General features: G+C 47.5%; 1 protein-coding gene across 1 annotated transcript; it reads right to left on the bottom strand.

The window, feature by feature from the left end:
• Window positions 1–475: 475 nt before the first annotated feature.
• Plpbp (pyridoxal phosphate binding protein) lies at window positions 476–14,519 on the bottom strand. The gene is made up of 8 exons (XM_050146700.1): window positions 14,356–14,519; window positions 12,064–12,171; window positions 11,950–11,985; window positions 11,343–11,418; window positions 6,197–6,331; window positions 4,172–4,314; window positions 2,680–2,778; window positions 476–1,758 (listed from the first exon to the last, which is right to left on the bottom strand). Exons 1-8 carry the CDS (start codon window positions 14,452–14,454, stop codon window positions 1,651–1,653), a joined length of 804 nt encoding a protein of 267 aa, XP_050002657.1. The 5' UTR covers window positions 14,455–14,519; the 3' UTR covers window positions 476–1,650.
• Window positions 14,520–14,613: the final 94 nt, after the last annotated feature.

Genomic DNA, 14,613 nt, shown 5'->3' with positions numbered 1-14,613 from the left:
TCCATGGGTCACCTGGGAAGACGTGTCCTCTCGTGCCACCTCCATTTCTACTCACACAGCAAGTAAATCTGAACAGTCCCCAGTAGGAGAAAAGGCTGACGGAGCAAGTGTGTGTGCTCTTCAGGTTAACCAATGTCGCCACCTAGAGGCAATCAGAAGAACTTCATGCAGCGGGAGGCAGGCTCCTTTCTACAGCCCAGGTGGCATGAAACTTGGTATGTAGCCCTGGCCGGTCTAGAACTTGCCGCCGTCCGTGTGTTGTGTTTACAGGCATGTCACGAAGCTCTACGAAGACTTTTTCTTGCTCTTGAAGTTCGGAACTCTCCTTGTATATATGGCATGGCCTTGGCGGCATCTTTGACTCAAGGAGATGCCTCTCCAGAGCCAGCTGGCAGGAGGCCCGACAGCGAACGCAGGCAGCTGCTTCCTATCAGCCCTGATGCCCCCCTTGCTACATCCACTCATTGACACTGGATCATAAAAATAAAGCTTTAATCACTCTGCAGTTGGCACAGATGGTATAATTCAAGCTCACGTTTGTATTGAAGACTCTGAAATACCACACTAGCTTTGATCGAAACACAACAAGAACCATAAGTTTAAATTTATGAAATTACATTCAGCAGCAGGTTCTGAAGTTACTGGGTAAATAAGTGAAGGACAAGGGCTGGCGTAAACAAGAGAAAAATCTATCGGGAACTAAACAGTCCCACCGGAACTGGAGAATTGTGCTTCCGAGGTTGTTCTGTTATTTAGCCTTTGGCACCTGTTCTTTCTGCCTGTGCCTCCGAAACGCCAAGTTATAGGCAGGTGCTACTATGTCCAGCTGCTTCCAGGTTTTTGACGATCTTGTTACATTACGAACAATCAAGAGCTGCAAAATTCTGGCTTATAAATAAAGTGTGTGTGTTGGGGTGCGATCAGTACACCTGGGAAATATGACCCCAGAGAAGAAAAGGTGAGTCAGGCCTTGGAAACCATGCGCTGGAACTGATGTTGAAGGGCGTCTGTCTCCAAGTGGGGGGCAGACTTTGCTAAAGCCGGAAAAGGATCATGATCGAGAAGAAACCCTCACTTTCCAACACTATAGTCCCCAAGGATCATCTTTTCAGCAGGATGTCAGAAAGGCCCGAGTGCTCTTTACCCTGGAATTTCAGGTCAGTGCCACAGAGGAGCTGTGGCTAGAGGCATCACTGGCCAGGGCAGCAAAAGTCATCCCGTTCCAGAGGAGCGAGTGAGTGTTCAGTGGGGACTTGTCGGAACAACTGTAGGGCGCTCTATCAGGGTGGAAGGGCAAATGGGAATCCCCGATTTTCTCCATTACAGACACCAGGAACCCAGAAGCTGCCCCAGGAAAGGCATTCATGGAGGCTGGGGTGCTCCTGGCAGTGTCTGGTTCCTGGCTACTGACTCGGCGTCAGTTCTAAAGTCTTGGAACTTCTCAAATTCAAGCCTAAGTGACTGCTTGAATGGAGCCTCCCACAGCGAGGCGAAGCACAGGTGGTGTCCATCAGCACAGGTGATCCTCAGCGTTCTATCCGGGCCGCAGAAGAGTGTGACTGGGAGCATGCGGACCAGACGGAAAACCCAGGCTGGTGCACAGTCCATCGTTCAGCTGACCTGGCCTCGCTGTTCCTGTGCCACCGGCACTCAGGCCTTCGGGTCTGCTATCGTCTTGTCTTGGGTGGGTTTCTTGGAGTAATCCCGCTCTCCAAAAATGGTGCTTCCTACCCGGACGTTTGTGGATCCCACTTCAATCTGTGGGAGAGAAGAGGGCGCAGAGGAGAGACTCAAAGATTAAATGTAGCTGGTGCTGAGGCTGTACAGAGTTTTGGGTGCCCAGAGGCTGCATAAGGAATGACCAAGCTGAAGATGGCTAGGCCCTCTGGAGTCCCCAGAGCAGGGCCCCTGCTCAGGCAGTGGTCGAGAGAAAGGAAACTTGCACAGTGGCCGGGCAGTTTATCGATGTGGGGACAAAGGATGGCAGGAACTGTGGTGTGGGACAGAGCGGTACAGCAAGAGCCGCCCTGCACTCCACGACCGAGGGCTAGGGTTGGCCAAATGGAAAGAACAAGTAGTTACCTAAGTAAAGTTTAGAATTTTTACACTGTTGTAATGTATATGATACTCCCAAAATACAATTTTGTACTTGGATTTTTTTTTAAACTTTGCATTTATTTATTTGTTTGTTGTTTATTTTTAAGACAGGGTCTCAGTATTGTAGCCTTGGCTTGCATGGGACTTATGGGGTACCAGACTGGTTTGAAACTCAACAGCAGCTCGGTTGACTCTGTTTTCCGAGTGCTGGGACTACAGGCGTGTGCACGGTGCCCAGTTACTATTCATTACCCTAGGAACTCAGGCGAGTGAGCTGCTAGCTCGGCACTTGCCTGGGCTTATACTAAAGGTCCCAGAGCTAATGCCTAGGGCTTACGTAGGAAATACCTTTGAAAATCAGTTTTCCCTTTCTTTGGTGCTGGGAGAACACATTCATTAAAGCCTGAACCATACCTCAGCCTTTCCCCAGGTTACATGTAGTGGATTACATTGAGTTTTAAGCATTTGAGTGTAGTTTTCATAAATGTTAAAAAGGTTGAATCACTGTGTCTAGGATGAGGTATTCAAAGCCTATGGTAAGACCCACCCTGCCCCTCTCGGCCGCCCGACAAAGACACTTACAGCATGCTGGAAGTCCCCGGACATGCCCATGCTCAGCTCCACCTGCTCCACAGGAATGCCCAGCTTTTCACACAGCTCCTGCCGCAGGCGCAGTAACACCTGACCGAACATAAGGGTTGCCATTTTATTCTGGTTGTTCCCTGGGATGTCAAAAGATGACCAAATCTGCTGGGTATGGTGCTGCTCGCCTATAATCCTTGGGAACAGGTAGGAGAACCCTGAGTTCAAGGCCAGCCTGGGCTACACAGGGTGGTAACTTGTCTCCAAAACAAAGCAAGCAAAGCAAAACAAACAAAATAGAAGGAAAGCAAAACCCATCAAAATGGAAACAAAAGGAAAGTTACCAAACCAAAATTTCTCTTTTCTCTTTTCTTTTCTTCCTTCCTTCCTTCCTTCCTTCCTTCCTTCCTTCCTTCCTTCCTTCCTTCCTTCTTTCTTTCTTTCTTTCTTTCTTTCTTTCTTTCTTTTTCCCCCCAAACAAGGTTTCTCTGTAGCTTTGGGGCCTGCCCTGGAACTTGCTCTGTAGACCAGGCTGGCCTCGAACTCATGGGAGAGCCTCCTGCCTCTGCATCCCAAGTGCTGGGATTAAAGGCGTGTGCTACTATCACCCAGCTTCAAACCATTTCTGATGATTCTATCCTTCGTGATTTTGAGGCGGGTAATAATTATCAGAAGTTACTATAAGTGCTTTAGCCATGTTTCCTACTTTCAAGAAAATCACCAGGGCCAGGGTGGGTGTGGCTCGGGGGGTAGAATGCTTTCATAGCATGCTCCAGACCCCGGGTTCCACTTCAAGAAGTGGGGACAAAAACCAGCAACACCCAAAGTGAAATAAAACAAACCCAACAGCAATAAAAATGCAAACTGCCAGTTATGAGAGAGGAAGGAAAAGCTTAATCCAAAAACTGCCTTAACCAAGTTAAGGGCCTGGTCTTGCTTTTTCTCCGGAGGGGAGTTTGGAAGAGGCTGGAATAGTGCACCTGACAGGCTGTGTTCTGGGAGATACCTGAAGTTCCACACTACTGTGGAATAATCCTGTGCACTGTGAAAATGTGTTGCTCTTATGGCTAATAAAAAGGTGATTGGCTGGTAGCCAGGCAGGAAGTATAGGTGGGACAACCACACTGAGAATGATGGGAAGAAGGGTGGGGTCACAGGAGTTGCGAGCAGAAATGGAAACAAGGTGGGCATGCTGTACTGAGAAAAGGGACCAAACCACACGGCAAAGCTGAAGAAATATGGTTAATTTAAATGTAAGAGTTAGCCAGTAACAAGCCTGAGTATTGGCTGACCACTTATAATCTTAAGGCTCCATGTCGGTTATTTGGGGACTGGCAGTCCGCCTACACCACACAGCCAGCCCTGTAAGCTGGTGTAATGTCACCGCACCTCACAGGGACTGCGATCAAGCACAGGCGCTGCACGTGCTGGGTACACCCTACCAGCAGGCTCCACACACAGTCCCACAAGAGCATCACCCCGACCCTAGTACCTGGAAGTCTGGGTTTGGTCCTTGACTAAGATCATGTCCAAAGCTTCCTATGGTCATGAGCCCCACGAACTCCAGGCTGGGACAACTGGTCTTAATGTGCTCCACCGTGGCTATGGTCTCTGAAGGAGGAAGGCCATGTTTACCTGCACAGAAAGAAACAGGATGGGTATACCAATATGTCTTAAGCAGGCTGAAGAAGTCTATGACTTCATCCCTTCCATACACAGAGGTGGCTCAGATGGAAAGCTGATGGAGTAACTGAGCCTCCAGAGGGACTGTGTAGGTGCAGTTCTCCATGCCTGCCTCTCTCCACTCGGGTCTACGTTTGGATCAGATTCTTTTTACTCCACTGCAGGATTCTGCTTTTTTTTTCAGTGCCAGAGACTGAACCAGGGCTCTGCATTCACAGGCTCCACGCACTAAGCCGTACCCCACAAGGTTTTCGCTGAGAATGGCTGGGGAAATGGAAATGGAAAAGGAAAAGTATGCTGTGGTTTGAACGAGAATGTCCTCTATAGATGCCTGTGTCTGAATGCTTTGTTCCCAGTGGTTGGCACTGTTTAGCCAGGTCTAGGAGATGTGGCCTTGCTGGACAGATGTCATGGTGCCGGCTGGGGGAGTTTCAAAGCCATGTATCACTCCTAGTTCTGCCTCTCCTCCATGTCTGTGGTTTAGGATGTGAGCCCTTGCCTTCTGTTCCAGCTTCCATGCTCCCCTGCCATGGACCTTATCCCCCTGGAACCATAAACCAAAGAAACCCCTCCTCTGTAAGTTGCCTTGGTCGTGGTGTTTTATCACAGAAATAGAAACATAAGTCTTGCAACATTAGGGGTAGTCACACTGACAATGTCCTAGATGAATCTCAGAACTTTTTTCTAATCCTGGCATCTGTACGGTTTCGCCAATTTATTAATAGTAATACAAAAAAATAAATTATATTCACATGATAAATTCGGGGCTGTGTATCTGCAAAGCTTAGCTTACTAGCTGAGACGGGTTGGAGGAACTGCAGCAGATAATTATGTTATGTAGTCTAATAACTATTAATATTGCTTGGCCTTTGCCCCCGTTTATTAAATGGAGTTGTCAGGAATTTTCACTATGATTTAATTAGGAAAAATCACAGCTAATTGTCAAGAAATATAATAAAGACACTCTGGAGAATATATATATTGTGGTAACCATTAAAGTCTACTGAACACTGCCAGCTCTAAAACTTTACCTTTTATACAGTCACTGCAAGTATTCTTTCTAGTATCAGCCTCCAAAGGAAACTGAGGCAGGCAGGCTAAGTCCTTTTTAAGGCTAGAAGACTAGATCTGTAAACCCGAGATGGGAGCCCAGGCAGCCTGACTCTAGAGCACACCTGGAAATCATGCCTGCCCTGGGCTCCTCCCTGCCAGGATCGGCTACACGTGAGCGCTTATAAGACGGCTCCAGGCTAAAGCCTCGCATTCACTCCTAGCAAAGAGCAAGCAAGGGGATGTCCAGGGTTCTGCACCACGGCACGGAACCCTCACTATACTCTTGACGGGGGCACCCCCCATGCCACTGCCCCACAAGGGAGTTCAGGTACAGAGAGATGAGGTAACTGACAGAAAGCTCCAAAGACAGAAAGCGGTGGAGCGCGAGCACTCATCTGTCTGATGTCTGAGCCCACGCTCCTCTGTGACTCACGGCTGCAGCACAGCTGTGCCGGCCCCGCGAGACAGCCCCTCACTGGGGTCAGCAGGTTCTCTTCTAGTCTGGCCTCATGGAACATTGGGTGACTGTCCCGAGACCCAAGGAGCATTATGCATGCAGCTCTCAATCTCTTTCAGGAGGGGACTGAGAAAGATCTCTGACGGTTGCTAGGACATCAAAGTTATCATTGCTCAAAATCAGCACCTACCAGGGTCAACACACTGCTGACAAAGCAGCTGAGAGGCTGGGGTCTCCCACAATCTCCACATCAGATGCTTACTCCCCACCTCAGCTCCAGTCACCTAAGGCACCTAGTATCTACAGTCAGGGCTGGTCACTTACTCTCCTCTCCACTGGTGTTGATCTGGACCATCACCTTTAGCCGTTCAGGAGAACCCTTCTTCTGCCAGGAACTGTTCACCTTGTCTGCCAGTTTCACGGAGTCCACGGTTTCCAGCATGAAGAGGTTGGGGACAGCTGCAATGAGAAAGAGAAGGGAGCAGGCTTCATTTTCCTGTTGCCAGAGGAAGCACTGAAAAGGCCTTTGATCTCATAGAGGGAGATACTGCGGGCAAAGAAAGGACAGTTAAACGTTATGATTGGCTAAGAAGATGAACAAGAGAGTTTTCTAGATGTGAAGTTCAAAGGCAGACAAGCCCCATCTCAGCAGCAAAGGTGGATAAGGGAAACACTAACACACCACGATCAGGCTGCTTCTGTGTGGAGAGCACTTTCAGAAGCTGCTGAGATTCTGAATAGCAGGTCTGATTTAACTATGCCTCAGTTCAAACTGAGTGAACCGGGCCAAATGACAGAGAACAGAGGCATCCAAAGGCTGACATGCTAGCCGGGAAGGAGATCATGTTCCTAAACTTCCTGGGACGGGTCTTCTACTTGACAAGGACACAGAATAGCACTTACTGGATGCTGGGGCAGACAGTGAGGTTATCAAAGCCACAAAGGACCGTGACGCGACCCCAGCAGCTTACTGCACTGAGCACAGAAACCTTCTCGGTGCTGGCTAACTACTTTCCTGCCCTCCATCCTTTTCCTTTTTCCCTCTTCCACGGTGAAGACTGAACCTGAGCCTTGTGCATGAGAGCGGTGCCTCACACACCCTCAGCCTTCACTATTTGTGTTTTTGTTTTTTGTGAGATAGGGCTCGTGGTGGTCTAATGGAAGATGTCCCCCATGGCTCAAGTGTTTGAACACTTGGTCACCAGTTGAAGGTGCTGTTTGGGACTATTATAGAACGTTTAGGAGGGAGAGACTTGATAGAGGAAGTACACCATGGAGCGGGGGCTTTTAGAGTCTCTTCACACTTTGTTCTCTCTCCCTCTGCTTCCTTGGTGTGGAAGAAAGTGTGATCAGCCAGTGTCCTACTCCTGCTGCCACGCCTCCTCCATCACGATGGACTACAGGCCAATATCAATGTTTTCCTTAAGTTCATTTTGTTCATTGAATTTGATCACAGAGACAGAAAAATAACTAAATCAGGGCCTCACTAGGTTGTTTTTTCTTGTTTTATTTCTTTTTTTGCATGCTGGTAGTCCCAGCATTTATGAAGCTGGGGCAGAAGAACCACAGACTCCACGTCATCTTCAGTTTATACAATGAGACTGAGGCCAAACAGGGCTAAATGAAACTTTCTACCAAAAACACAGACTTCTCAGGCTAGGGTTGGCAGCATAGGCTTGTAAAATCCCGGTTCCTTGGGAGGATGAGGCAAAAGGCCTACCTGGACTACAAAATGAGTTCAACTCTAGCCTAAGTAACTCAGCCTAACTCAAACTTTGAAAAAGGGACAGGGAAATAGTTTAGTGGCAGAAAATTTGACTAGCATGTGAGGGGCCCAGTCCTGGGAGAAAAAAAAAGTACAGGAACCGGATTCTATTATCATATGTATATGATGTATGTGTGTGCCGTAGTTCATGTATGGAGGTCAGGGGACAACTTATGGGAGCTGGTTCTTTTTTTCCACTGTGGAACTGGCAGTTCAAACTCATGAATGTCAGGCTTGTTCAAAAGTGCTTTCACTCCCTGGGCCATCTGGTCAACCTTCCTCTTGTCTTGTAAACTAGCCCAAGGGGTAGGGGTGGGGGTGGGGAGCTGGAGAGATGGCTCAGAGGTTGAGAGCGAGCATTGGCTGCTTTTCCAGAGGTCCCAGCAACTACATGGTGGCTCACAACCATCTGAAATGAGATCTGGTGCCCTCTGCTGGCAAGTATACGCCAGCAGAACACTGTATGCGTAATAAATAAGGGCCAGGGCTCTCTGCAGACTATGAGTGAAGACAGAGCTGTGCTCAGTGAACCGCTGATCTGAATGGGCTGTTCAGGGGAGCACTGACATGTGCACGCATGCGAGGAAGTTACAGGTTAGGAGAAAAGGCCTGGGCTTCACAAAGGACGTGGAGAACTGGTCAGGATGTAAAGGACGACTAAGCCTTGGCATTGTAATAATTAATCCTAAACTCAGCTCTGGCCTGGTTATACACTAACTAATATCAAGAGCAAGACCTAAAGCTGGGTATTGGTGGCATACACCTTCAATCCCAGCCCTGGGAGGCAGAGATAGATCTCTCTGTTTGAGGCTAGCCTGGTCTACAGAGAGAGTTTCAGGACAGCCAGAGTTACTCATAGAAACCCTATCACGAAAATCCAATCAACCAAATAAACAAAAATCCCAAACCCTAAAAGGGATCAAATTGTTCTGGCAAAATGTAAATTATGCTCTGGAACAAAGAGAAGAATATTTATAGGATAATAAAAATAGCTAGAACCGAGCACGCAACTGTCAGGCATCTTGCAGGGTATGCTGCGGTTCATGTCTGCAGTCCCAGCATTCAGGATGAGGCAGGAGGAACACCATAAGTCCTAGGCCAGTTATAGAGTAAGTTCCAGGCCAGCCTGGGTTATAGAGTAAATAAGTTCCAGGCCAACCTGGGTTAGAGTCAGACTCTGTTTAAACAAAACAAAAGCAAAAATAAACAAACAAACAAACAAACGAAGAATTATTCACAGGATGGTGTATAATGAGAAGTTACATTATCTGAATTGTTCCAAAGTGGAGGAAAGAATTAGAAGATAAAGACAGTAAATTATTTCTTCCATGTAATCTGAAGACTCAAGCTGCTAGCAAAAACAAACATCCCTCCTCCAGATTGGCATGTATCAGATACCAAACTCTGATAGTTGACAAATTAGGCGTTAGACACAGCCAATGACATCACTCGGAATGGCAAAACCAGTTGCTGTGGTTTTTATCAACTTGATACAAGCCAGGGTCACCTGGGATGAGAGAGCCTCAACTGAGAAAATGCCTCCCTAAGTAGGCAAATGTCCTTGGGCATTTCTTGGTTAATGATGGATGTGGTGTGGGAGGGCACAACTCACTGATTTGCGCCATCCCTGGGCAGGTCATTCTGGGTTGTCTAAGACAGTAGGCAGAGTGAGCCATGGGGAGCAAGCTAGTAGGCAACATTCCTCCATAGTAGCTGCTTCAGTTCCTGCCTTGGCTTCCCCCAGTGATGGAAAGTGATGTGGAAGTGTAAGCCAAAAATCCCCTTTCTTCCCAAGTTGCTTTTCCCAAGTTCATCACATCAACAAAAGCAAACACAGACCTCAGTCCAAACATGCAGCAATCTGGAGCTCTGGTGATGGTGGTGGTAGTGATATTCTGGCTGCCAGGTATAGCCCTGCCACCCTTTAGTGCTTAATCTTGGGCAAGTTTTTAAATTTCCCTAGCCTGACTTTTCTTATTGTTTCTCTGCCTTTGGGGCTAATTCTATAATGGCTATCTCATTTTATGCTTTTATTAGCCATAATTCCTTGTTGTATGGTTTTTATGGTGGCCTATCTGAAACTACTTCGGCACCAGGGTCAACATGTATATTACATGTTCAAACCTCACACTACATGGCTATCAAATTTAAACCACTAAAGATTGTGGTGGCACATACCCATAATCCCAGCATTTGGGTGACAGGGCAGGGGGAGGTGAGTTCAAGGCCATCCTATCCTACACAGCCAACAAAATAAAAATTCAAAATGATACACAGGAGGAATTTTTATTTACTTAATTTTTTTAAGTTTTATTTTAAATCTTTTTTATTTTAGGCATACAGATGGGTTGCCTGCAGGAAGATCTGTGCAGGTTTGTGCCTGGTGCCTGAGGAGGCCAGAAGAGGGTGTTGGATCCCCTGATTAGAGAGAGTTGTGAGCTGCCATATAGGTGCTGGGTTATCAAACCCAGGACCTCTGAAAGTGCTCTTCACCTCTGAGCCATCTCTCCACCCCTTCTATTTTATCTTATTGAGGCAGGCTAGCCTGAAACTCTCTGTGTAGACCAGTGGCCTCTACCTCAGAGCTCTGCCTGCCTCTGCAGAAGAAGCGAAAACAAATAGTGAACTCTGAAATAGTATAGTAAGTAATTGGGGAAGAAAAAATAAAGTGTGAAAATTTTCTTTTATTTTTTATTACATTTGTTTATTAATCCTGAGTGCTGGGAATTCTGGCTGTGCCACCACATCCAGTATAGTAGCTTCTTTGTAATACCTCAGAATCACAGGTAACTAAGTATCATCAATGTGAATGAAGAATACGTTTATGCAGTGGAATACTATTGTAATATGGAACTGTAATATGTTTATGCAGTGGAATACTATTGAATAGGAAGATGAAGGAACCACACGAACATGACAAAGGTCAAATGCCTGATGAGGACTGATAAGAGATCAGAGACTTTTTTTTCCTTTTTTAAATAATTGCATTCACACAAAATTCTAAAACATGGAATTTGCAGCAGGGAAACAGACAAGGAGCACCTGGACAAGAGGACAGGAAGGAGCCTCTGGGGTGATGGGTGCCCACTGCTTTAATTCTTGTAATGGTTTCAAGGTTGTAATCCTATGACAAAACTTATCAAATCAGACACTTTCAATGTGCGCAATTTATTGTAGTTGGATATGTTTTTATCAGTTGCACTCTGATAACGCTGATACCAGGGGAGACAAGACAGTTTAGTGTAAAGGTGCCTGCCGCCAAGCCTGTCAACCTGAGTTCAATCCCTGGGATCCACATAATGGAAAGAGAACCAAACCCTTTGTGTTGTCCTTGGACCTCTATACACATAATTGGCCTCACCCTAACTCCCGCAAAAAAGGGGGAAAAATACAGGTTCCTAAATTTTGATATCCGAGAGAAGTTATTTGAAATCCTCACATACCACATGGTGAAATAGTTCTGTAGTTAGCAAATTATTTTATATGGTGCTGTGGACTGACTCAGGGCCTTGTAAGTACTAGGAACACTCTACTGCTTAGCCACACCCCCTCCCAATCCTTATGCTTCATTCTTATTTTTATTTTACTATGTTTTATTCAAAATGGTGAGCTAGGAGGGTTCTCAGAGCTGCTTCCTCAGAAGGTGGTAGAAGCTACACAGTCACAGGGAAGGACTGTCTTCGTACTGATAGAGTTTTGTCTTACCCATCAATTTGTTGACATTCTGTTTCTGTAAATGGCCAATGAAGTGCCACTTGATCTCAGGACAGGAAGACAGAACCTGAAGAGAAAAAGAGAATCATTTGATATGGACTCCACGGAGGCCCTGTCAGCTCAGCCCCTTAACGCCTATCCTATCCCTTGGCCGATGAACCACCATTGCCCTCTTCAGCCAGTCTCCCACTGAGACACAAGGAAACCCAGAGAGTCACCCAAACTTAATGCCGTTTCCCTTCCTTGTTCCCATCAACTCCCTGTATCTATCAGGTATTCATTAGAGACAAAAGTGATTTGTTTTCAAGGCAAGTACTCTGCCACTGGGCTGCATCCTACAGCCTCTGATTTAAGCTTTCAAATCTCCGAGACTCGGCGAGCTCCTAAATCTTTATTCATAAACAGACACAAAGAGAATATTAAAGTCTGAATAAAGGCAAAAAGGCTAGCTATGAATTATTTGGGGCTCCAGGGAAGTGTGGATGATTTCTTTCCCTAGCCCAGCTTTCTGCTGTAAAACTCCATCACCAACATAGGTCAAACCTTCAGCTAAGAGCTAAGACTTCTATACAAAACCAACACTGCCATGTCTACGCACCGTAGGGTTTGATGCTTTTTCTAGTAGTTCCTGAACCTAAGGAGCAAGAACAGAACGAGTCAGAAGCCTGGCAGTCACAACTCCTGCAAGGGCTCTTTATAAGAGGTGTCTTACATAGTTCTCTCCAAAAGTGCGCTGGCCATGGCCATAGGCCTCAATCACCATGTCTGCAGGTTTAGTTTTGCTGACTGCCACTAGCCGGGGTTGGATGGCTGGGAGATCCTGCCAAGAGAGAAAGAGCCACGTGAGTGCAAGCATGCAAATATTGCTTCAATAAGATACACCTGTAGTGTCGGGTGGTGGTGGTGCATGCCTTTAATCCCAGCACTCAGGAGGCAGAGGCAGGCGGATCTCTGTGACTTCAAGGCCATCCTGGTCTACATAGTTGAGTTCCAGGACAGCCAGGACTATACAGAGAAACCCTGTCTCAAAAAACAACCCCCCCCAAAAAAAAGACAGATACACCATATAAAAGAGATTGGCACAGATCTCAGCTTGGCACTGAGGCAGAAAAGATAGCCCAGTGGGTAAAATGCTAGGCATACAAAGGCAAGTACCTAAGTTTCGACCCCAACCTCCATATAAAAGACAGGGGCAGAGCCACCTGTCTGTAACCCCATTGGAGTGGGGGCCAAGACAGGTGGATCCTTGGGGCTTGCTTGCTGGCTAGCTAGCGCCAGGTTCAAGGACTCAAAATATAAAACAGAGAGTGATAGAGAAAGATGATGACATTGACCTCTGGTTTCCACGTATGCACGGGCATGTGCACTTGTACATCACTCATCCACCCGGGTGCGCTCACAGGCAAGGCAGGCACTTGTATATACGCCCATATAACACATGTCTGTGAATCACTTTATAGGGTGGAGGATACAGTTACAGTGGCAACGGCAGAGGGTCTGCTTAGCATTGTGAATCTCTGAGTTGTATCTCCAGCCCCACAAACATACAAACAATAGCTAAAACAAAATGCAACAGAACCAGTTCATTAAGGGAAGGCAGCAACCTATTAAGCAGGGAGGTTACTCCAGGCTTCCTGCACCACAAAGTCAACAGTTTAGAAACTCATTCCTAAATGTAATTTATTAAAACATAATTATTAAAAAAAAACCGCTTGCTTTCATTCCGACAGGGGCTTGACTGGAAGTAAAGGCATACAATGTACTGGTCAACCTATGATTCAACCAACAGGCGCTGACAACAGGACACCAACAATTCTGTGTTCAGGATTTGATTCATCCACACTGTTCTCACATCTGTTACATAAAATGCAGGGTTTCCCTGCTTTCAGCGCAGGGATCCTCACACAGCTATCTTCACGTACCGGCCATTTCTGAGACTTTCACTGAACCGCGGTATTCTCAAGGACTCAGAGAAGTCACATTAATTATCACAGAGTCTCTTGTTGCTTCCTTCTAAGGGACTGGGTCATCCGGCTCTCATGGACTGTGTCTAGTTCCTGGGATCACACTGATGAACTGAAGGCTTCCAGGACAAAGCTTCCTGATACAAGCAGGCCTAATTTCCTAAGAACCTCCCAGCGAGGTGCATCAGGGAACTCCTAAGACCTTTCTCTCCTCTCCCCCCCCCCCTCTCTTCCAAGATAGGGTTTCTCTGTCTATCTTTGGCTGTCCTGGAACTCACTTTCTTTTAGACCAGGCTGGTCTCGAACTCACAGAGAGTTGCCTGCCTCTGCCCTCTGAGGGCTGGGATTAAAGGCGTGTGCCACCATGCCCCGCTAGATTTATCTTTGGAGAAACAGAATACTGTTACCACGAAAGAGGTAAGAGCTCCCAGGGTCGTCTTATTTCTTTCAGCAATAAGGAAACCGAGGGCAAGAGAAGTTAACAGGACTTGTTTAACGTCTAGACATCAGTTAAGAAAAGACTGTGTCTTCAGGCATCATTTTGAAGTCTGAGACCATAAATACTAGACCAGAGAGGGCTTTTCTTTTCTTTTCTGTCTCACCACACAACGAAGCTTAGTTTGCACGGAGAAAGGCAGATAACTAACTCTGGTCTAATAAGAAGTCCAACAGGGGACAAAACAACCAATACGAAAATTAAAAATGCTTGTGACTGGGCGCCTGACAGCTCCCCGCTACTCCGTGGCGGCAAGGCCTTGCCAAGTCTCGCACCTTGACCACGGGTCTCCGCCGCAAAGCACGTGATCGCGGGTGGATGTGACCCTTTGAGGGCTCTAGTACCGTGGCGACGGGAACGGCAAATGGCGAGTCACTTTCCCTCAAGTGAGCACCTTCTCTCCAGCCAAGCCAACCTCCAGGAAGCCCCAGCCTCAAGGCCAGGGCGCTGAGGAAACCTCGCGAGCCCCCGCCCCTTCGGGACCCCCTTCTGCGTCACTGTGACACCCGGCCCCGCGCAGTTGTCCCCCTCAGCCCGTCCTCACCCGCGGCCGCCGTGCCACGCTCTGCTGGACTCGCTCGTTCACCGCCCGCAGCGCGAACCCGACTCCCAGCTCCGCCGACATGCTGCCAGCTCTCCACATTCCCGGGTGGGTGCCCAGCTGAGGACCCGCGACCCGCGGAGAACAACTTCCGGTCCCGCCCCCTCGCCGCGAGGCCCAATCGCCGCTCACCACCCAGCCACCGCCCCCGGGGGAGGCTGGTGGCAGAGGCTGGCGCCATCTTGGGGAGGTCGGAGGCTA

Source organism: Alexandromys fortis, unplaced genomic scaffold (assembly GCF_014885135.2).
Source record: "Alexandromys fortis isolate MF-2015 unplaced genomic scaffold, M_Fortis_MF-2015_v1.1 scaffold_55, whole genome shotgun sequence".
Taxonomy (NCBI): Eukaryota; Metazoa; Chordata; class Mammalia; order Rodentia; family Cricetidae; genus Alexandromys; species Alexandromys fortis.
Note: the sequence above shows the minus strand (reverse complement) of the source record. Positions and strands in the feature narration are given on the sequence as shown.